Source organism: Ranitomeya imitator, chromosome 2 (genome assembly GCF_032444005.1).
Source record: "Ranitomeya imitator isolate aRanImi1 chromosome 2, aRanImi1.pri, whole genome shotgun sequence".
Classification (NCBI taxonomy): Eukaryota; Metazoa; Chordata; class Amphibia; order Anura; family Dendrobatidae; genus Ranitomeya; species Ranitomeya imitator.
This window is the reverse complement of record NC_091283.1, coordinates 249,250,588-249,270,355: the sequence shown is the minus strand read 5'-3', so window position 1 is coordinate 249,270,355 and position 19,768 is coordinate 249,250,588. Positions and strand designations below refer to the sequence as shown.

At 44.3% G+C, this 19,768-nt stretch overlaps 1 protein-coding gene across 2 annotated transcripts in view; it reads right to left on the bottom strand.

Moving 5' to 3' along the window:
* The window catches only part of LOC138667350 (oocyte zinc finger protein XlCOF8.4-like), a 63,181-nt gene that overhangs the window by 13,079 nt on the left and 30,334 nt on the right, over window positions 1-19,768 (bottom strand). For both annotated transcript variants that reach the window (XM_069755579.1, XM_069755578.1), the window contains exons 2-6: window positions 13,823-13,972; window positions 13,514-13,693; window positions 13,308-13,431; window positions 13,127-13,224; window positions 12,838-12,928 (exon numbers count right to left, since the gene is read on the bottom strand). In XM_069755579.1, coding sequence (XP_069611680.1) covers window positions 12,838-12,928; window positions 13,127-13,224; window positions 13,308-13,431; window positions 13,514-13,693; window positions 13,823-13,900 — 571 coding nt within the window. In that variant the 5' untranslated portion in view covers window positions 13,901-13,972. The remainder of the gene's footprint in view (window positions 1-12,837; window positions 12,929-13,126; window positions 13,225-13,307; window positions 13,432-13,513; window positions 13,694-13,822; window positions 13,973-19,768) is intronic.

Here is a 19,768-nt window from a genome sequence, read left to right as displayed (position 1 = left end):
CCAGGTTTAATGTGTGAGCCAGGCAAGGAATGTGTTTCAGTTGGGAAAGGGAGATGGCAGCCATGAAATTCCTTCCGTTATCACTCACTACCTTGCCTGCCTCAAGATCTACAGTGCCCAGCCACGACTGCGTTTCTTGCTGCAAGAACTCGGACAGAACTTCCGCGGTGTGTCTATTGTCGCCCAAACACTTCATAGCCAATACAGCCTGCTGACGTTTGCCAGTAGCTGCCCCATAATGGGAGACCTGGTGTGCAACAGTGGCAGGTGCGGATGGAGTGTTTGTGCGACTGCGGTCTGTGGACGAGCTCTTGCTTCTGCAGGAGGACGAGGAGGAGGAGGAGGAGGAGGGGGTGCGAACGGCTACAGACAACTGTTTACTAGACCGTGGGCTAGGCAGAACTGTCCCAAACTTGCTGTCCCCTGTGGACCCTGAATCCACCACATTTACCCAGTGTGCCGTGATGGACACGTAACGTCCCTGGCCATGCCTACTGGTCCATGCATCTGTTGTCAGGTGCACCTTTGTGCTCACAGATTGCCTGAGTGCATGGACGATGCGCTCTTTAACATGCTGGTGGAGGGCTGGGATGGCTTTTCTGGAAAAAAAGTGTCGACTGGGTAGCTCGTAGCGTGGTACAGCGTAGTCCATCAGGTCTTTGAAAGCTTCGCTTTCAACTAACCGGTAGGGCATCATCTCTAACGAGATTAGTCTAGCTATGTGGGCGTTCAAACCCTGTGTACGCGGATGCGAGGCTAAGTATTTCCTTTTTCTAACCATAGTCTCATGTAGGGTGAGCTGGACTGGAGAGCTGGAGATCGTGGAACTAGCGGGGGTGCCGGTGGACATGGCAGACTGAGAGACGGTGGGAGATGGTATTGTTGCCGCCGGTGCCCTAGATGCAGTGTTTCCTACTACGAAACTGGTGATTCCCTGACCCTGACTGCTTTGGCCTGGCAAAGATACCTGCACAGATACAGCAGGTGGTGCGCTAAATGGTGGTCCTACACTGCCGGAAGGGATGTTGCGTTGATGACTAGCTTCATTGGCCGAGGGTGCAACAACCTTAAGGGACGTTTGGTAGTTAGTCCAAGCTTTCAAATGCATGGTGGTTAAATGTCTATGCATGCAACTAGTATTGAGACTTTTCAGATTCTGACCTCTGCTTAAGGAAGTAGAACATTTTTGACAGATGACTTTGCGCTGATCAATTGGATGTTGTTTAAAAAAATGCCAGACTGCACTCTTTCTAGCATCGGATACCTTTTCAGGCATTGCAGACTGAGCTTTAACCGGATGGCCACGCTGTCCTCCACCAGGTTTTGGCTTTGCCACGCGTTTTGGGCAAGATACGGGCCCGGCAGATGGAACCTGTGGCGATGTTGATGCCTGCTGCGGCCCCTCCTCCTCCTCTGCTTCAGAACTGCTGCCGCCTGCACCCTGTTCCCCCAATGGCTGCCAATCGGGGTCAAGAACTGGGTCATCTAATAACTCTTCTTGTACCTCCTGCGCAACTTCGTCTGTGTCACCGTGTCGTTCGGTGGTATAGCGTTCGTGATGGGGCAACATAGTCTCATCAGGGTCTGATTCTTGATCAGCACCCTGCGAGGGCAATGTTGTGGTCTGAGTCAAAGGACCAGCATAGTAGTCTGGCTGTGGCTGTGCGTCAGTGCACTCCATGTCAGATTCAACTTGTAATGGGCATGGACTGTTAACTGCTTCACTTTCTAAGCCAGGGGCGGTATGTGTAAAGAGCTCCATGGAGTAACCCGTTGTGTCGCCTGCTGCATTCTTCTCTGTTGTTGTTTTTGCTGAAGAGGACAAGGAAGTGACTTGTCCCTGACCGTGAACATCCACTAACGACGCGCTGCTTTTACTTTTACCAGTTTCACGAGAGGAGGCAAAAGAGCTAGAGGCTGAGTCAGCAAGATAAGCCAAAACTTGCTCTTGCTGCTCCGGCTTTAAAAGCGGTTTTCCTAATCCCAGAAAAGGGAGCGTTCGAGGCCTTGTGTAGCCGGACGACGAACCTGGCTCCACAGCTCCAGACTTAGGTGCAATATTTTTTTCCCCACGACCACCTGATGCTCCACCACTACCACTACCCTCATTACCAGCTGACAATGAACGCCCCCGGCCACGACCTCTTCCACTAGACTTCCTCATTGTTTTAAAAACGTAACCAAACTAACGTTATTTGTTGCAGTCACACAACTTACACGGTGAGCTATAACTTCAGTATGATTTAGCTACCCCTTTACAGGTTGGTGAGACCACAGCGAAAATCAGGCCCAATGTTACACACTCTGTTTTTGGTGGCTGCAAATTAGAGAGATGCCCCACACGCAGGACTGTCACTGAAGCACAAATGTTAATATTAATGTCACACTATTATTTTTTTTTTATTTTTATTTTTTTCAGGAACACTTTAGAAACCCCCCAAAAAAAAAAAAAATAGATTTTTGCAGGGAGAATTTAGAAAACAAATGTAACAAACTATATGCTTTCTATGGGCCACTGAGTGAGAGATGACGCACACAGGAATCAGGAGTGACACACAAGCCCAGAGGCCAATATTTTTCTACCAATGATTGATGTAGTTATTTTCTCTGGTAGATTTTGGAACCCAAATCAAGGAAAAAAAATATAGGCTTTCTATGGACCACAATTGGAGAGAGAGAGAGAGAGAGAGAGAGAGATGGCACACCCAGGAGTCAAGACTGGCACACAAGCAGAAAGGCCAATATTAATCTCCCACTGTTTTTTTTGTTTGTTTTTTTTTTTTTTTTTCAGGGAGACTTTAGAAAAAAAAATAATAAAAAAAATATGATTTTATCAGGAAGAATTTAGAAACCAAATAAAATAAAATGATTTTTTCAGGGAGAATTTATAAAACAAATAAAACCAAAAATAGGCGTTCTATGGCCCACTGACTGAGAGATGACGCACACAGGAGTCAAGACTGGCACACAAGCAGAAAGGCCAATATTAATCTCCCACTGTTTTTTTTTTTTTTTTTTTTTTTTTCAGGGAGACTTTAGAAAAAAAAATAATAAAAAAAATATGATTTTATCAGGAAGAATTTAGAAACCAAATAAAATAAAATGATTTTTTCAGGGAGAATTTATAAAACTAATAAAACAAAAATAGGCGTTCTATGGCCCACTGACTGAGAGATGACGCACACAGGAGTCAGGAGTGGCACACAAGCCCAGAGGCCAATATTTTTCTACCAATGATTGATGTAGTTATTTTCTCTGGTAGATTTTGGAACCCAAATCAAGGAAAAAAAATATAGGCTTTCTATGGACCACAATTGGAGAGAGAGAGAGAGAGAGAGAGAGAGAGAGATGGCACACCCAGGAGTCAAGACTGGCACACAAGCAGAAAGGCCAATATTAATCTCCCACTGTTTTTTTTGTTTGTTTTTTTTTTTTTTTTTTTCAGGGAGACTTTAGAAAAAAAAATAATAAAAAAAATATGATTTTATCAGGAAGAATTTAGAAACCAAATAAAATAAAATGATTTTTTCAGGGAGAATTTATAAAACAAATAAAACCAAAAATAGGCGTTCTATGGCCCACTGACTGAGAGATGACGCACACAGGAGTCAAGACTGGCACACAAGCAGAAAGGCCAATATTAATCTCCCACTGTTTTTTTTTTTTTTTTTCAGGGAGACTTTAGAAAAAAAAATAATAAAAAAAATATGATTTTATCAGGAAGAATTTAGAAACCAAATAAAATAAAATTATTTTTTCAGGGAGAATTTATAAAACTAATAAAACAAAAAATAGGCGTTCTATGGCCCACTGAGTGAGAGATGACGCACACAGGAGTCAAGACTGGCACACAAGCAGAAAGGCCAATATTAATCCCCCCACTGTTTTTTTTGTTTGTTTTTTTTTTTGTTTTGTTTTTTTCAGGGAGACTTTAGAAAAAAAAATAATAAAAAAAATATGATTTTATCAGGAAGAATTTAGAAACCAAATAAAATAAAATGATTTTTTCAGGGAGAATTTAGAAAACAAATAAAACCAAAAATAGGCGTTCTATGGCCCACTGACTGAGAGAGAGAGAGAGATGGCACGCTTAGTACTGGCACACAAGCCCAAAGGGCAATATTAATCTCCCTTTTTTTTTCAGGGAGAATTTCTAAAACCCAAAAAAAAAAAAAAATAGGCTTTCTATGGCCCACTATTTGTGAGAGAGATGGGACGCTCAGGACTGGCACAGATGGCACGCTCAGGACTGGCACAGAAGCCCAGAGGCCAATATTAATCTCCCTTTTTTTCTGGGAGAATTTATAAAACCAAAAAAATATTTAAATAGGCTTTCTATGGCCCACTATTTGTGAGAGAGATGGCACGCTCAGGACTGGCACAGATGGCACGCTCACAACTGGCACACAAGCCCAGAGGCCAATATTAATCTCCCTTTTTTTCAGGGAGAATTTATAAAACCAAAAAAAAAATTAAATAGGCTTTCTATGGCCCACTATTTGTGAGAGAGATGGCACGCTCAGGACTGGCACAGATGGCACGCTCACAACTGGCACACAAGCCCAGAGGCCAATATTAATCTCCCTTTTTTCAGGGAAAATTTATAAAACCAAAAAAAAAATTAAATAGGCTTTCTATGGCCCACTATTTGTGAGAGAGATGGCACGCTCAGGACTGGCACAGATGGCACGCTCACAACTGGCACACAACCCCAGAGGCCAATATTAATCTCCCTTTTTTTCAGGGAGAATTTATAAAACAAAAAAAAAAAATTAAATAGGCTTTCTATGGCCCACTATTTGTGAGAGAGATGGCACGCTCAGGGCTGGCACAGATGGCACGCTCACAACTGGCACACAAGCCCAGAGGCCAATATTAATCTCCCTTTTTTCAGGGAAAATTTATAAAACCAAAAAAAAAATTAAATAGGCTTTCTATGGCCCACTATTTGTGAGAGAGATGGCACGCTCAGGACTGGCACAGATGGCACGCTCACAACTGGCACACAAGCCCAGAGGCCAATATTAATCTCCCTTTTTTTCAGGGAGAATTTATAAAACCAAAAAAAAAATTAAATAGGCTTTCTATGGCCCACTATTTGTGAGAGAGATGGCACGCTCAGGGCTGGCACAGATGGCACGCTCAGGACTGGCACACAAGCCCAGAGGCCAATATTAATCTCCCTTTTTTTCAGGGAGAATTTATAAAACCCAAAAAAAAATAAAATAGGCTTTCTATGGCCCACTATTTGTGAGAGAGATGGCACACTCAGGACTGGCACACAAGCCCAAAGGCCAATATTAATCTCCCACTGTATTTTTATCAGGGAGAATTTATACACCCCACAAAAAAAAATACAGAAAAATGAAAAGGCTTTCTATGGCCCACTATGTGAGAGAGATGGCACACACAGGGATGGCACTCTAGCAGAAATGCCAAATTGCCAATCTTAATCTCCCACCAAAAAAAAAAAAAAAACAGGGAATGTCCTACAATTACTATCTCCCTGCCTGCAGTAATCTCAGCCAGGTATGGCAGGCAGCTACTATCTCCCTGCCTGCAGTAATCTCAGCCAGGTATGGCAGGCAGCAATAAGGAGTGGACTGATGCACAAATGAAATAAAAAGTGTGGACAAACAAAAAAGATAGCTGTGCAGAAAGGAAGGAACAAGAGGATTTGTGCTTTGAAAAAAGCAGTTGGTTTGCACAGCGGCGTACACACAGCAATGCAGCTATCAGGGAGCCTTCTAGGGCAGCCCAATGAGCTACAGCGCTGAGGGGAAAAAAAAAAAAAATAACTTCCACTGTCCCTGCACACCGAGGGTGGTGTTGGACAGTGCAAATCGCTGCAGCACAAGCGGTTTTGTGGTTAATGGACCCTGCCTAACGCTATCCCTGCTTCTGACAAAGCGGCAGCAACCTCTCCCTAAGCTCAGATCAACAGCAGTAAGATGGCGGTCGGCGGGAACGCCTCTTTATAGCCCCTGTGACGTCGCAGACAGCAAGCCAATCACTGCAATGCCCTTCTCTAAGATGGTGGGGACCAGGACCTATGTCATCACGCTGCCCACACTCTGCGTTTACCTTCATTGGCTGAGAAATGGCGCTTTTTGCGTCATTGAAACGCGACTTTGGCGCGAAAGTCGCGTACCGCATGGCCGACCCCGCACAGGGGTCGGATCGGGTTTCATGAAACCCCGACTTAGCCAAAAGTCGGCGACTTTTGAAAATGTTCGACCCGTTTCGCTCAACCCTAATCAGGACAATTAAATTTTGAAAATTGTCTGTTTTCGGTAAAAATCTCGATTCGTATACAATACCAAGTAGTCTTCCAGAATATTCTTAAACTGCTAGAATTTTACAGAAGTTTCTACAATTTTCCAGAATTATTTAGAACTTTCTAGAAACTTTTATTAATAATAATAATAATAATGATAATTTTTATTTATATAGCGCCAACATATTCCGCAGCACTTTACAATTAAGCGGGGACATGTACAGACAATAAATTCGGTACAAGTTAAGACAAGTTAAACAGTGACATTAGGGGTGAGGTCCCTGCTTGCAAGCTTACAATCTACAGCACTTTCTAGAACATTCTCGGACTGTTCAATAGTGGTCATACAAGTATAAAAGCACAGGTGACTCAAACCAACATTTCGGTTGATATTATTGCTGAGTAAGACTAACGAATCGTAGTTAAAGAACAATTATTTTTTTTAGATGGCATCAAGAGGTTGTTTGTGCCCAGCAGATGCATTTTTCTACATGTGTGGACAATTTATAAAGACAAGAGCGAGAAATTATTCCATGAAAGCACGTCGTAAGATGTGCAAGGCCTACAAGGCATATTTTGGCATGCCTGTCGGGGATGAAGACAAGTCCTGGGTATATCATTTCACATGCAAATATTAAATTCCAAAATAAATTGCTTTAGGGCATACATTAAATATATAAATCATAAACCTACCCTATAAAATCAGATTTTATTATTCCTTATTAAAAACCAAAACGTAGTCAGCATCAAAATCAAAAACACCGTGAAATTACAAACAACGCTTTGGGGATTTTTGGGGGGTCCATAGTATGGTACCTATGCTTGCACCTTCCTATCAGCGGAGGTTGGCACCCTATGGGATACGTATTGGCGCCCCCGCTCAGCGATGGCTGCCCCTAATGGCCCTAAATATCAGTGAACCATATGCTCCCTCCCAAGATAGGGAATAAGGGCACCTATGTATCTAAACAATGATCACTTCTAATATTCTAGGGATACCCTAGTCCCCAGCAAAAGTGCAAATAAAAACAATGATTAACACAATCGGCGATCAGTGGTAACAATTAGCATTTAGATTCTAATTTTCAATGCTGGTAGGATAACCATTCAGGAAGACCAACATCTTTAGATAATTATAGATGGTTATCCCCTTATATGATGAGGTACCCAATAGCCATGACCGTTAGTCATATTAGTTGCTGCAGTCCAACAATGCCCTAACTGCCCACTATGGTCATAAACAAAGATTCAAACATGGCATAAAAATGATGGTACTCATCCATGCAACGCCATCCGCCAGTTCCGCCTCAACGTGTTTCGCCCCTCTGGCTCATCAGGAGACCCGATATATAGAATGTGTTCCGATCTGGATATGATGCTTACCGATAGTTAAATCACCTCCATTTAAATAGTCCCGCACTTATCCCCCTTCACTTCCGCATCGCCAACCAGAAATTCGGATATTGCGATGCCTTATGGGTCAGATCACACTGCGCATGCCCAGGCTGGGTCGCACATAGAGAACTTACTGCGCATGCCCCGTGTGGAACGCACGGCCATATCTTGTATTCAAAACTGCACCATATTGATAATCCTAGGCTTAACAACGCATTACAGATGGATTTCACCGCCCATGCGCTTTCCAGATCGCCCGGACCTATTTTGCAGTGAACCTGAATGGCTATAATCAGTATATAACTTAGCGTACCCAGCATAAATAAAGATAAGGGGACTTAAAGGCTTATATTTTCCCAACCAGCTACTTTATATCCACAATCACCCAGATATTAGTGATTTACTTATTATAATTTGTCCCTATGGGTTACACTTACTTTCAGTCAACTTCCTTATTTAAAGGGGTACAGGACAAAATAATTTATATGGAGGATTTTTATTGCAAAGAAAATTTACAATAATATGTACACCCCCAACTCAAGGGAAAATCATGGTCCAGTCCTCTAGATTCCTATTTTCATAAAATCAGTCCAAGTAAATATATATACCAAGGGTGAAGGGAGCAGCAAAAACAGGCCTACAGAAAACACGCAAAGGACATTTGTTCATTTATGCCTTTGGGTACCAGTGAATCCATTCTAAATGTCCATTCACATGCCCTTTTAAGAATGGACTTATCCAAATTACCACCTCTACAATTATGTTTCACCACTTCAATTATCGTAAAGTCAATGTTGTCTAGCTGGTTCCCATGATATAATCTCATATGTTTGGCCAGGGGGTGTCCCTATTGTTCATTATGTCACCCACGTGTTTCCCCACCCTTCTAGGGAACTCTCGCTTTGTCTTTCCAATATAATCCTTTGGACATGGGCAGGTGGCCTTATAAACAACACCAGTTGTCTTACAATTAGAAAAATCCCTCTGATAGAGCACTTTTCCCATAGAAGAGCTCCTGAATGATTTGTTGGGTTTCATCCATTTACACGTGACAATGACCACATCTGTACAAATAACCTCTTGAATTGGAATAGTCATCATCCGACCCCCGACACTACTGTAATCAAAAACTGTGATTATAGACAATAACATCTACTGAAATGCTCAAACTGAACTGTCTCTAGAGTGCCCCCGTGGGCAAGGGGTACTCGGTACCGGGTCCTTCAGTTCTCAGGGGGATGTCACGGTGGCGGACACGGTCCGTGGCCCGTGGGACGTCCGTGTAAAAGGGAAAGGTCTTTAAAGGGATATGTTCGTGACGCCATCTGTGGTATTCAGTCAGGGTGACCGACGCTGCTTAGGGGTCCGCTGGGGTGATATTATGGCAGCTAGATGGTATGCCTTCCCACAGCTGAAGTACAGTTAGGTCCATATATATTTGGACGGAGACAACATTTTTCTAATTTTGGTTACAGACATTACCACAATGAATTTTAAACAAAACAATTCAGACGCAGTTGAAGTTAAGACTTTCAGCTTTCATTTGAGGGTATCCACATTAAAATTGGATGAAGGGTTTAGGAGTTTCAGCTCCTTAACATGTGCCACCTTGTTTTTAAAGGGACCAAAAGTAAATGGACAATTGACTCCAAGGCTATTTCATGGACTGGTGTGGGCAATCCCTTCGTTATGTCATTCTCAATTAAGCAGATAAAAGGCCTGTAGTTGATTTTAGGTGTTGTGCTTACATTTGGAAGGTTTTGCTGTGAAGTAAACATGCAGTCAAAGGAGCTCTCCATGCAGGTGAAACAAGCCATCCTTAAGCTGCGAAAACAGAAAAAACCCATCCGAGAAATTGCTACAATATTAGGAGTGGCAAAATCTACAGTTTGGTCCATCGTGAGAAAGAAGGAAAGCACTGGTGAACTCATCAATGCAAAAAGACCTGGGCGCCCACGGAAGACAACAGTGGTGGATGATCGTAGAATTATCTCCATGGTGAAGAGAAACCCCTTCACAACAGCCAAACAAGTGAACAACACTCTCCAGGAGGTAGGCGTATCAATATCCAAATCTACCATAAAGAGAAGACTGCATGAAAGTAAATACAGAGGGTTCACTGCACGGTGCAAGCCACTCATAAGCATCAAGAAGAAAAAGACGACTGGACTTTGCTAAAAACATCTAAAGAAGCCGCACAGTTCTGGAAGAACATTCTATGGACAGATGGAACCAAGATCAACCGCTACCAGAATGATGGAAAGAGAAAAGTATGGTGAAGGCGTGGTACAGCTCATGATCCAAAGCATACCACATCATCTGTAAAACACCTGGCGGAGGCAGTGTGATGGCTTGGGCATGCATGGCGGCCAGTGGCGCTGGGTCACTAGTGTTTATTGATGATGTGACACAGGACAGAAGAATGAATTCTGAGGTATTCAGAGCCATACTGTGCCCAGATCCAGCCAAATGCAGGTGGACAATGACCCAAACATAAAGCCAAAGCAACCAAGGAGTTTATTAAAGCAAAGAAGTGGAATATTCTTGAATGGCCAAGCCAGTCACCTGATCTCAACCCAATTGAGCATGCATTTCAAATGTTAAAGACTAAACTTCAGACAGAAAAACAAACAGCAACTGAGCATCAAAAAGGAGGAAACACAGCGTCTGCCTGAAGTCTTGAACTCATGGACATCACCAGTCATTGCCAACAAAGGGTTTTCAACCAAGTACTAAAAATGAACATTTTGTTTCAAATTATTGAATCTGTCCAATTACTTTTGGTCCCTTTAAAAATAGGGTGGTACATGTTAAGGAGCTGAAACTCCTAAACCCTTCATCCAATTTTAATGTGGATACCATCAAATGAAAGCTGAAAGTCTGAACTTCAACTGCATCTGAATTATTTTGTTTAAAATTCATTGTGGTAATGTCTATAACCAAAATTAGAAAAATATTGTCTCTGTCCAAATATATATGGACCTAGCTGTATATCCCCAGGGCTTCGCAGAGTGTAGATGGTGGATGGTGTGAGGCGCAGTCAAGAACGAGGACACAAGGTTGCAGTCTCTTTACCTTTTTACTGAAGGTTCAGCATCGACAGTCCAGAGCACCAGATCACAGGGCAGGCAAAGTCCGCCCGGTTTGGAGGCAAATCCAGAGTCCCCTTATCCAGGTGGAAATCAGTAGCCTTCCTCTAGCGCCTGGGTGTTGTAGTACCTTACTGCTGAGCCTCTGATAAGGTTATCACAACTATTGTAGATGTTATAGATGTTATGTCTCTCTCTCTGTCCCCCAGATGGATAGGACAAACCCGTATGACCGGTGGCGTGAGGCTTTTTACAGGGACTCTATCATGTCCCGGCCACTAAGCGGTGCCACCTTGCCTCCTGGGTGTAGGGCGGATCAGTAACTTACAATTAGCTGTCCTGCCGGTCTCTGGAGCAAGGCATAAAGGACTTTTGCTCCCTCAGTGTTCCGGCTACCGGGATTCCGTGCCTCAGAAGAAGGCAGCCTGTGCAGGGCAGAACTCCTTCTGGTATCCTCTCCTTTTGCTATGACTTCTTCTCACTCTCTACAATACAGTTCTCTGTTTGTGTCCTTTCTTTGGAACTGCCGCACGTGGGGCAGGCGCAGCTCCGTGATCTTCCATCTAGGCCTCTGACAGGCTCCCACCCCTGTCAGGGACCAACTACCTGAGCAGAGCTCAGATAGCAACTGCCTGAGCCAAGCTCAGATAGCATTTGCCTAACTTCCTCTCCAGACCACCAGTTTTACCAAAATGTGAAGAGTGCCCTAATAAGTAGGAGCTGTTGTGAATTCTGTTATCGGACTCCCTCCTGTGGTCATGAATGGTACTTCGGCGAGTTCTGTCCATGGACTCCCTCTGGTGGCTGTGAGTGGAGTTGCTGGTTCTGAGGTTCCTTCCACAGGTGACCTAGGTTATTCTTAGGCTGGCTTCTCTATTTAACTCCACTCAGATCGTTACTCCATGCCAGCTGTCAATGTTCCTGTACTGGTTCAGTTCGCTCTTGGATCTTTCTGGTGACCTGTCTCTTCCTGCAAGAAGCTAAGTCCCCGATTGTTATTTTCTGTTCATAGTTTTCTTGTCCAGCTTGCTTTCATGATTTTGCTTTGCTAGCTGGAAGATCTGGGATGCAGAGTGGCACCTCCGCACCGTGAGTCGGTGCGGGGGTCTTTTTGCACACTCTGCGTGGTCTTTTGTAGTTTTTTGTGCTGACCGCACAGATACCTTTCCTATCCTCTGTCTGTTTAGTTAGTCTGGCCTCCCTTTTCTAAAACCTGTTTAATTTCTGTGTTTGTGACTTTCATCTTTACTCAGAGTTAATATTTGTGGGGGGCTGCCTTTTCCTTTGGGGAAATTTCTCTGAGGCAAGGTAGGCTTTATTTTCTATCTCTAGGGCTAGCTAGTTCTTAGGCTGTGTCGAGGCGTCTAGGCCATGTTAGGTACGCTCCACGGCTATTTCTAGTGTGTGTGATAGGATTAGGGATTGCGGTCAGCAGAGTTTCCACTTCCCAGAGCTTGTCCTGTATCGGTTTAACTATCAGGTCATTTCGGGTGCTCTTAACCACCAGGTCCATAACAAGGAGCATTGCTCCCCCTGGTGGACTGGAGTATGAAATGGGTTGAATGTTGGTGTTACCTGGTAAAGAGATCTCCTTTATTGCCTTCAACCGTAACATCACTCCCCCCCTAGAGGAGAATGATATTACTGCAACGACCAGGACCCTGGGGCGCTGCATCTCCATCAGTAATAAATGAGTAGCTAGTGGTGAGACCTCTCTGGAGTAATTAGAGCACGGGGCTCGGTGACTTCACAATCTAAAACTATTGTAAACTCCAATATTTTATGTTAGATGCGTTTCAAGAAGAAATATTACATATTTAAAGAGAACTGTGTATAATAGTGCAGAGCGGGGATGTCTTAAAGGGAATCTGTCAGTAGGATTGTGCTCAGTAACTACAGACACTGTCAGGTCGGTGCCGTTATACTGATTACACTGATACCTGGTGATGAAATCCGTCTTGTGGTTGTTGTTTAATCTGTATTTGTAGTTTTCAGTTAATGAGATTCTCGTCCTCTGGAGCGGAGCTGTGGGCGGGGCTTTATGTGACCTCTCTGCATTTAGTGGTTACTACTCACCTGGGTAGCCATATGTGGGAATCTCCTCTTTACACCACTCATCCCCCCTCACATATGTCTCTGTAGTATTAATATGGGTCAGATCTTCACCCTGAAACAAATATTATAAAAGTCACCGACAGATGGAGAAGTCACATCTATGATCAGCTCTAATCCTGCCATCTCCACCGTTCTCATTACACAAGTATAAAACATATAATACTGGTGGATAAAACAAGACTGAGCACAAGACCTTCACCGGCGTCTACACATCATAGGGGAGATCTCCTGACACCTTCTCTCCATCTACCTGATGATCCTGAGGAGCATTGGGATCTTCTTGGTTACAGTCCTGTGGAAGAAGAGGACGGGGACATCTCTCTGGTGTTGTCCTCTTACTGGATAGATCTGGAGGAAACACATACAGGGAGTGAATTCATTCTTTACATACAGATAATTATAGGCCGTGTGTATTTAGTCCTGTCTACTACCTGGAGATGTGAGGGGCTGGGGAACCTCCATTATGACGTTCTTGTACAGATCTCTGTGTCCTTCTAAATACTCCCACTCCTCCAGGGAGAAATAGACAGCGACATCCTGACACCTTATAGGAACCTGACACATACAATGATACCGTCATCCCCCGATCCCTTCATAGTGTTACTGTATAATGTCCCAGCATTCCCAGCAGTGTCACCTCTCCAGTCAGCAGCTCAATCATCTTGTAGGCGAGTTCTAGGATCTTCTGCTCATTGATGTCCTCATGGATCAGGGGGTGAGGTGGAGGCCCCGTGATTGGGCTCAGGGGTCTTCCCCATCCCTCAGACACAGGGTCCTGACAGTGATCACTAGAGGTCTTCTTCACCACTGTGTAATCCTGGTAATGGAGAGACACATTAATAAATCTCACTACAGACATTTCCAGAGTCCTCACCTCTCCAATTCTGTCCATCTGTTATTCCCATAGATAAGAATGATGTAATGTGACGTCATCAGAATCTCTCACCTCTCCAGTAAGCCGGAAGAGGATCTCTAGGGTGAGGTGTAATATCCTCTCTGCCATCTTGTCTCTGTCCATATCCATCTTTGATGGGTAAATCAAGAAAATTCTCTTCTATAGAAGATCTTCACTGAGAGGATCCGATATTGTAGAGACCTGAATGAGAAGATGAGCCGATGTAACATCACAAGAATCCTGTAATAATACAATTACTGGAGATAATAAGGGAAACATATGAGGAGATTTATTATTTTACAGTATTTAGTTTCCTTCTTTACATCTACTAATAAATCCTATATATTTAGCCCTCAGACAACAAGCAGTTTCTTCCTCGGAGTCGGCAGCTGAATACGTTTCTCATAGACTCATCTTCCATAACGCTAATTCTCGTCTCATTTACCGACCCTGGAATCGGCATTAGCAATACTGCAGGAGATATTCATTACACGGGACATGAGAAATAACTACTTCATGATGAGGACGACATCTTCATCTTCTACTACGGCTCTAGAGACATATTTGGCCAGAGTCGGTCACTGACTCCATCACCACCGGCCGTCTATATGAAGGTTTCCCGTCTTCCCCGCACTGTAATCTTCTATCACGTTAGATCTCAGGTCAGACATAGTTTGGCTGAATGCCCCCCGCCCCCAAGTACTCGATAGTATGGAGCGGCCTAGTTATTACGATACTTACATGCCTAATAATGGGGTCTGGGCTGCAATGTATGAAGGTCTATTAGGCCAGAGGCAGCGTCCAATAAGTTCCTTTTACCGCCCCATACACATTAGACTAAAGTTCCATGAAATCACTGATTTCGGGGGTTTGGGCGACTATATAATGTATTTTGGGCCTCCCAACAGATGATGTCAGGGCAGAGAAGGATCTGACATCCTGAATTTCAGAGGATAATCCGTTTGTTCTTCCTGTAGATAATCCTCCACTAGAGGAGTCTGGAGGCGACTCTCTCATACAGACCCCAGGAAAGCTGGAATATTTGTGTGTATGGGGGAGTCGGGAGAGATGGCCATCTGCCAAATGACCGTTCAGCCAACTCTTATCTCATGTGTATGGGGCTGTTAGGGTACCGTCACACTATACGATTTACCAACGATCACGACCAGCGATACGACCTGGTCGTGATCGTTGGTAAGACGTAGTGTGGTCGCTGGAGAGCTGTCACATAGACAGCTCTCCAGCGACCAACGATGCCGAGGTCCCCGGGTAACCAGGGTAAACATCGGGTTACTAAGCGCAGGACCGCGCTTAGTAACCCGATGTTTACCCTGGTTACCAGCGTAAAAAAAAACAAACAGTACATACTTACATTCCGGTGTCTGTCCCTTGCCGTCTGCTTCCCGCACTCACTGACTGCCGGCCGTAAAGTGAAAGCACAGCACAGCGGTGACGTCACCGCTGTGCTCTGCTTTCACTTTACGGCCGGCAGTCAGTGAGTGCGGGAAGCAGACGGCAAGGGACCTGACAGACACCGGAATGTAAGTATGTACTGTTTTTTTTTTTCTTACATTTACGCTGGTAACCAGGGTAAACATCGGGTTACTAAGCGCGGTCCTGCGCTTAGTAACCCGATGTTTACCCTGGTTACAAGCGAACGCATCGCTAGATCGGTGTCACACACACCGATCTAGCGATGACAGCGGGAGATCCAGCGACGAAAGAATGTTCCAAACGATCTGCTACGAAGTACGATTCTCAGCAGGATCCCTGATCGCTGCTGCGTGTCAGACACAGCGATATCGTATGGATATCGCTGGAACGTCACGAATCGTACCGTCGTAGGGATCGAAATGGCACTGTGTGACGGTACCCTTAGTATTACACTGACAGCAGTGATGATACACGGCACTACAGTAGTACAGGGCATCACCGGAGCCATCAGAGGCTTGTATGTTGTGTGGTCGCACTGATCAGAGGGGTTTAACAAAGGGTTAAAGTGAAAAACATCATAGTTTCAGCAACAAGAAATATCCATCACTATATGGAAAGCAGAGTCACTGCACAATGTTAGTTAAGTCTCGTCCATAACTACTTTATTATACTCTATTATCCTGTACACAGTGGAGGAGATAGAAATCACAGGTCCGACAGCAACAGCTGGAATTGGGCCCTCCAACGTAAAGAAAAAAATCTATATATATAAAGCTGAGTGTATGTATGTATGTATGTATGTGTGTGTGTGTCAAGCCACGCCCATTCCACATAGCAACCAATCACTTAGCATCTTTCATTTCACCAGAGCTGTTTAAAACAAGCAGAGATGTGATTGGTTGCCAAGAGCAACAGTTTTCCCACTCCATAACACCTAGCTTGGGACTATGGGATGGAGGATGTATAAGGTATATATGGGCACGGGACTAAGGGAGGGAGGATGTGTGATGGGTATATGGGCACGGGACTAAGGGATGGAGGATGTGTGATGGGTATATGGGCACTGGACTATGGGATGGAGAATATGTATGATGGGTATGTGGGCACTGGACTATGGGATGGAGGATGTGTGATGGGTATATGGTGACGGGACTATGGGATGGAGGATGTGTGATGGGTATATGGACAGGGGACAATGGGACGGAGGATATGTATGATGGGTATATGGGCACTGGACTATGGGATGGAGGATGCATGATTGGTATATGGCCATGGGACTATGGGATGGAGGATGGGTATATGGGCTATGGGATGGAGGATATGTATGATGGGTATATGGACACGGAATTATGGGATGGAGGATATGTATGATGGGTATATGGGCACTGGACTATGGGATGGAGGATATGTATGATGGGTATATGGCAATGGAACTATGGGATGGAGGATGTTTGATGGGTATATGGGCTATGGGATGGAGGATATGTATGATGGGTATATGGGCACTGGACTATGGGATGGAGGATGTGTGATGATCTCCTGCTTCGACTACTGCAACATCCTTTTCTGTGGCCTCCCTGCTAATACCCTTGCACCTCTCCAGTCCATCCTTAACTCTACTGCCCGACTAATTCATCTCTCTCCTCGCTACTCCTTCACTTCTCCTTTCTGCAAATCTCTTCACTGGCTCCCATTCCCTCATCGTATTCAGTTCAAATTACTAATACTGACCTACAAGGCCATCTATAACCTGTCTCCTCCATACGTCTCTGAACTTAACTCCCAATATCTTCCCTAACGTAATCTCCAGTCCTCCCAAGACCTCCTTCTCTCCTCCACACTTATTCGCTCCTCACCCAACCACCTCCAAGACTTCTCCCGAATATCCCCCATCCTCTGGAATTCTCTGCCCCAACACGTCCGACTATCAACCACATTTGGATCCTTCAGACGGAACCTGAAAACTCATCTCTTCAGGAAAGCCTACAGCCTGCAGTGACCCTGCTGGCTCCTCACCATTACTGGAGCTACCGCCTCACCACCATCAGAGCTCCTGCATCCCCCCAACCTACTGTCTCCTTCCCCATAATCCTGCAGAATATAAGCCCGCAAGAGCAGGGTCCTCGCCCCTCTGTATCAGTCTGTCATTGTTAGTTTACTGTAAGTGATATCTGTAATTTGTATGTGACCCTTTGTCATGTACAGCACCATGGAATCAATGGTGCCATATAAATAAATAATAATAATAGTATAGGGGCACTGGACTATGGGATGGAGGATAATCATTATAATTTGCTATAACTAACCACAGTTGCTATGCCTGGGCAACGCCAGGCTCTTCAGCTAGTATACTGTATATATATATTTGGCAGAGTCATATCTCCCGACTCTGCAGATTGCATGCTGTCGTTCTAGGCCCAGACCAGATGGTATGGAGATAAATGAAGGAGACCAAAGTTCAAAATAGACTTTCCTTTACTTAACAAGAACTTTTTCAAACAAACTTTATTGGGTTTTACAATTATCGGGGAGGGGGAGGAAATAGGCAAAAAGAAATCGTAAGGGAAGGGGGGGGAGGGAAGGGAAGGGAGAGTGGATAAGGGGGGAGGGAAGGGAGGGGGAGAAAAGGAGAGAGAAGACACTTGTGATGTGTGTCAACAGGCACTCACAGTTACCAAAGGTAATAGAAAATACACGTGCAACAGCTTAAACACAGTAATCACTCAGACAAATCTCCAGAACTCAAGATAGCACTATCAACTGCGGGGTACTACGGGAAAACTTCTTCCCAACGAGCCCATTTTTCTGAAAATTTTTTGAAATTGTCATTAGCGATGGCAAATTTATGCTCATAGGATTTATGGAGGGCAACACGTTCCGTTATCTCTTGAAATGAAGGAGGTGCCTTGCTTTTCCAGTTATAAGCGATGGCGTTTTTTGTGACCAGAAGTATGTGGGTAACCAGCGCCTTAAGAGGAAAATGTATAGCGTTTAGTCCCACAGAGAGTAGTGCCATTTGAGGGGATAAAATAATGTTTTTTCTTAGTAGTATACCAATTAGAGCAGAGATCCTGGCTTATAGTGGTTTTATTTTAGGGCAGCTCCAGAAGATGTGGAGCAAATTGCCCACTTAACAAGAACTTGATGAGAAGTATATACATCAGATAGCAGGCACAACACTTTATGAATGCTTCTTCTGCATTGTGCAGTCAGGAACTTTCCGGTTACATGTGGCGGTACATAACTTTTGTTATAAGCCACAATAGTGCAGCAAACCTGAGCTAATGACCTCCTCCTGCTCTTTCTCTCCACTATGCTCCCTGCCTGGAATCCGAATTCTTACTGCCATTATATCTTTGCTTACCTTCAGGACGTACTATCTGATGTCTCCCCCTGGCACACAACACCCTATCAATTCAGGAGGATGGCAATCATATAGACCAAAGGTCTGTACTTCTCACTTTATATCTGACTCATCACAAGGAAATTGTTCTCCTGTGTGACCATGTAGCTCAGTTTGAGGTCTCCACACAGTATGACGGCCCCACATCGCCTCACACAGTATTATGGCTAGAGATGAGCCAATATTTCAATGTTCTGTTCGGCTCAAGATCGCCGAATTTGCAATATTCACCGACTTTTTCATTGACTAAATCATCAAATATAGCCGAACATGCACAGTTCAAAAGCCGATGTTTCCCAAGCTGTGTGACATTGTGGTAATCACCGGTGTAGCACTTCTGATCGGCGGTAAAATCATCCCGGCCGGTCAGTGAGCCGCGGTTCCCACCCTGTCAGAAGACAGCGTGACCACTCATCTGTGATCGGAGGTATAAAGTTTACATCAGGTCACTGGTCTCAGCTGATGGGACTACAGCTCCCATCATCCAACATCTACAGCCGCTAATAACAGTGAGAGCCGGAGCGGCTGATGGGTGTATTCATCATACACTACTGCACTGTAAATAAGTAATAAACAAAGAATAAAAACAGAAACACACTGTACTAATTGTATTTGTCACTGACATCTATATATCTAGCTATTCTATGTGTATTCACTGTATGTAATCCATGTCTTCTATCCTGTCGGCTCCTGCAGTGATTTTACACTACCGCCGCTGCTGAATTACCGGCTTTTCTTCTATCTATGTAAAATATATATACACTGTGTCACTGACATCTATAAAAAACTTCCTTCTCACCCCCAATGGAGGTGGTCTCTGTTATCCTCATTCTCGGGTCCTCTACCAGAGGCCTGGGAGTTTGAGGGTTCTTGCACAGGATCTTAGTTGTTCCCAGCATTGCGCTTTACTAGACAGAGACCTCAGATGTTGCTCCTGGGATCTGTTGTAGCCATTCTTCCAACTTAGGGGTCACTGCTTCAAGTGCTCCTATCACCACTGTAATCACTGTTGCCTTCACCTTCCACATCTTCTCCAGTTCTCCTTTGAGGCCCTGGTATTTCTCCATCTTCTCATATTCCTTCTATCTGATGTTGCTGTCACTTGGCACTGTCACATCTCTTATCAATGCTGTCTTTGATCCTTCTCTACTATCACAATG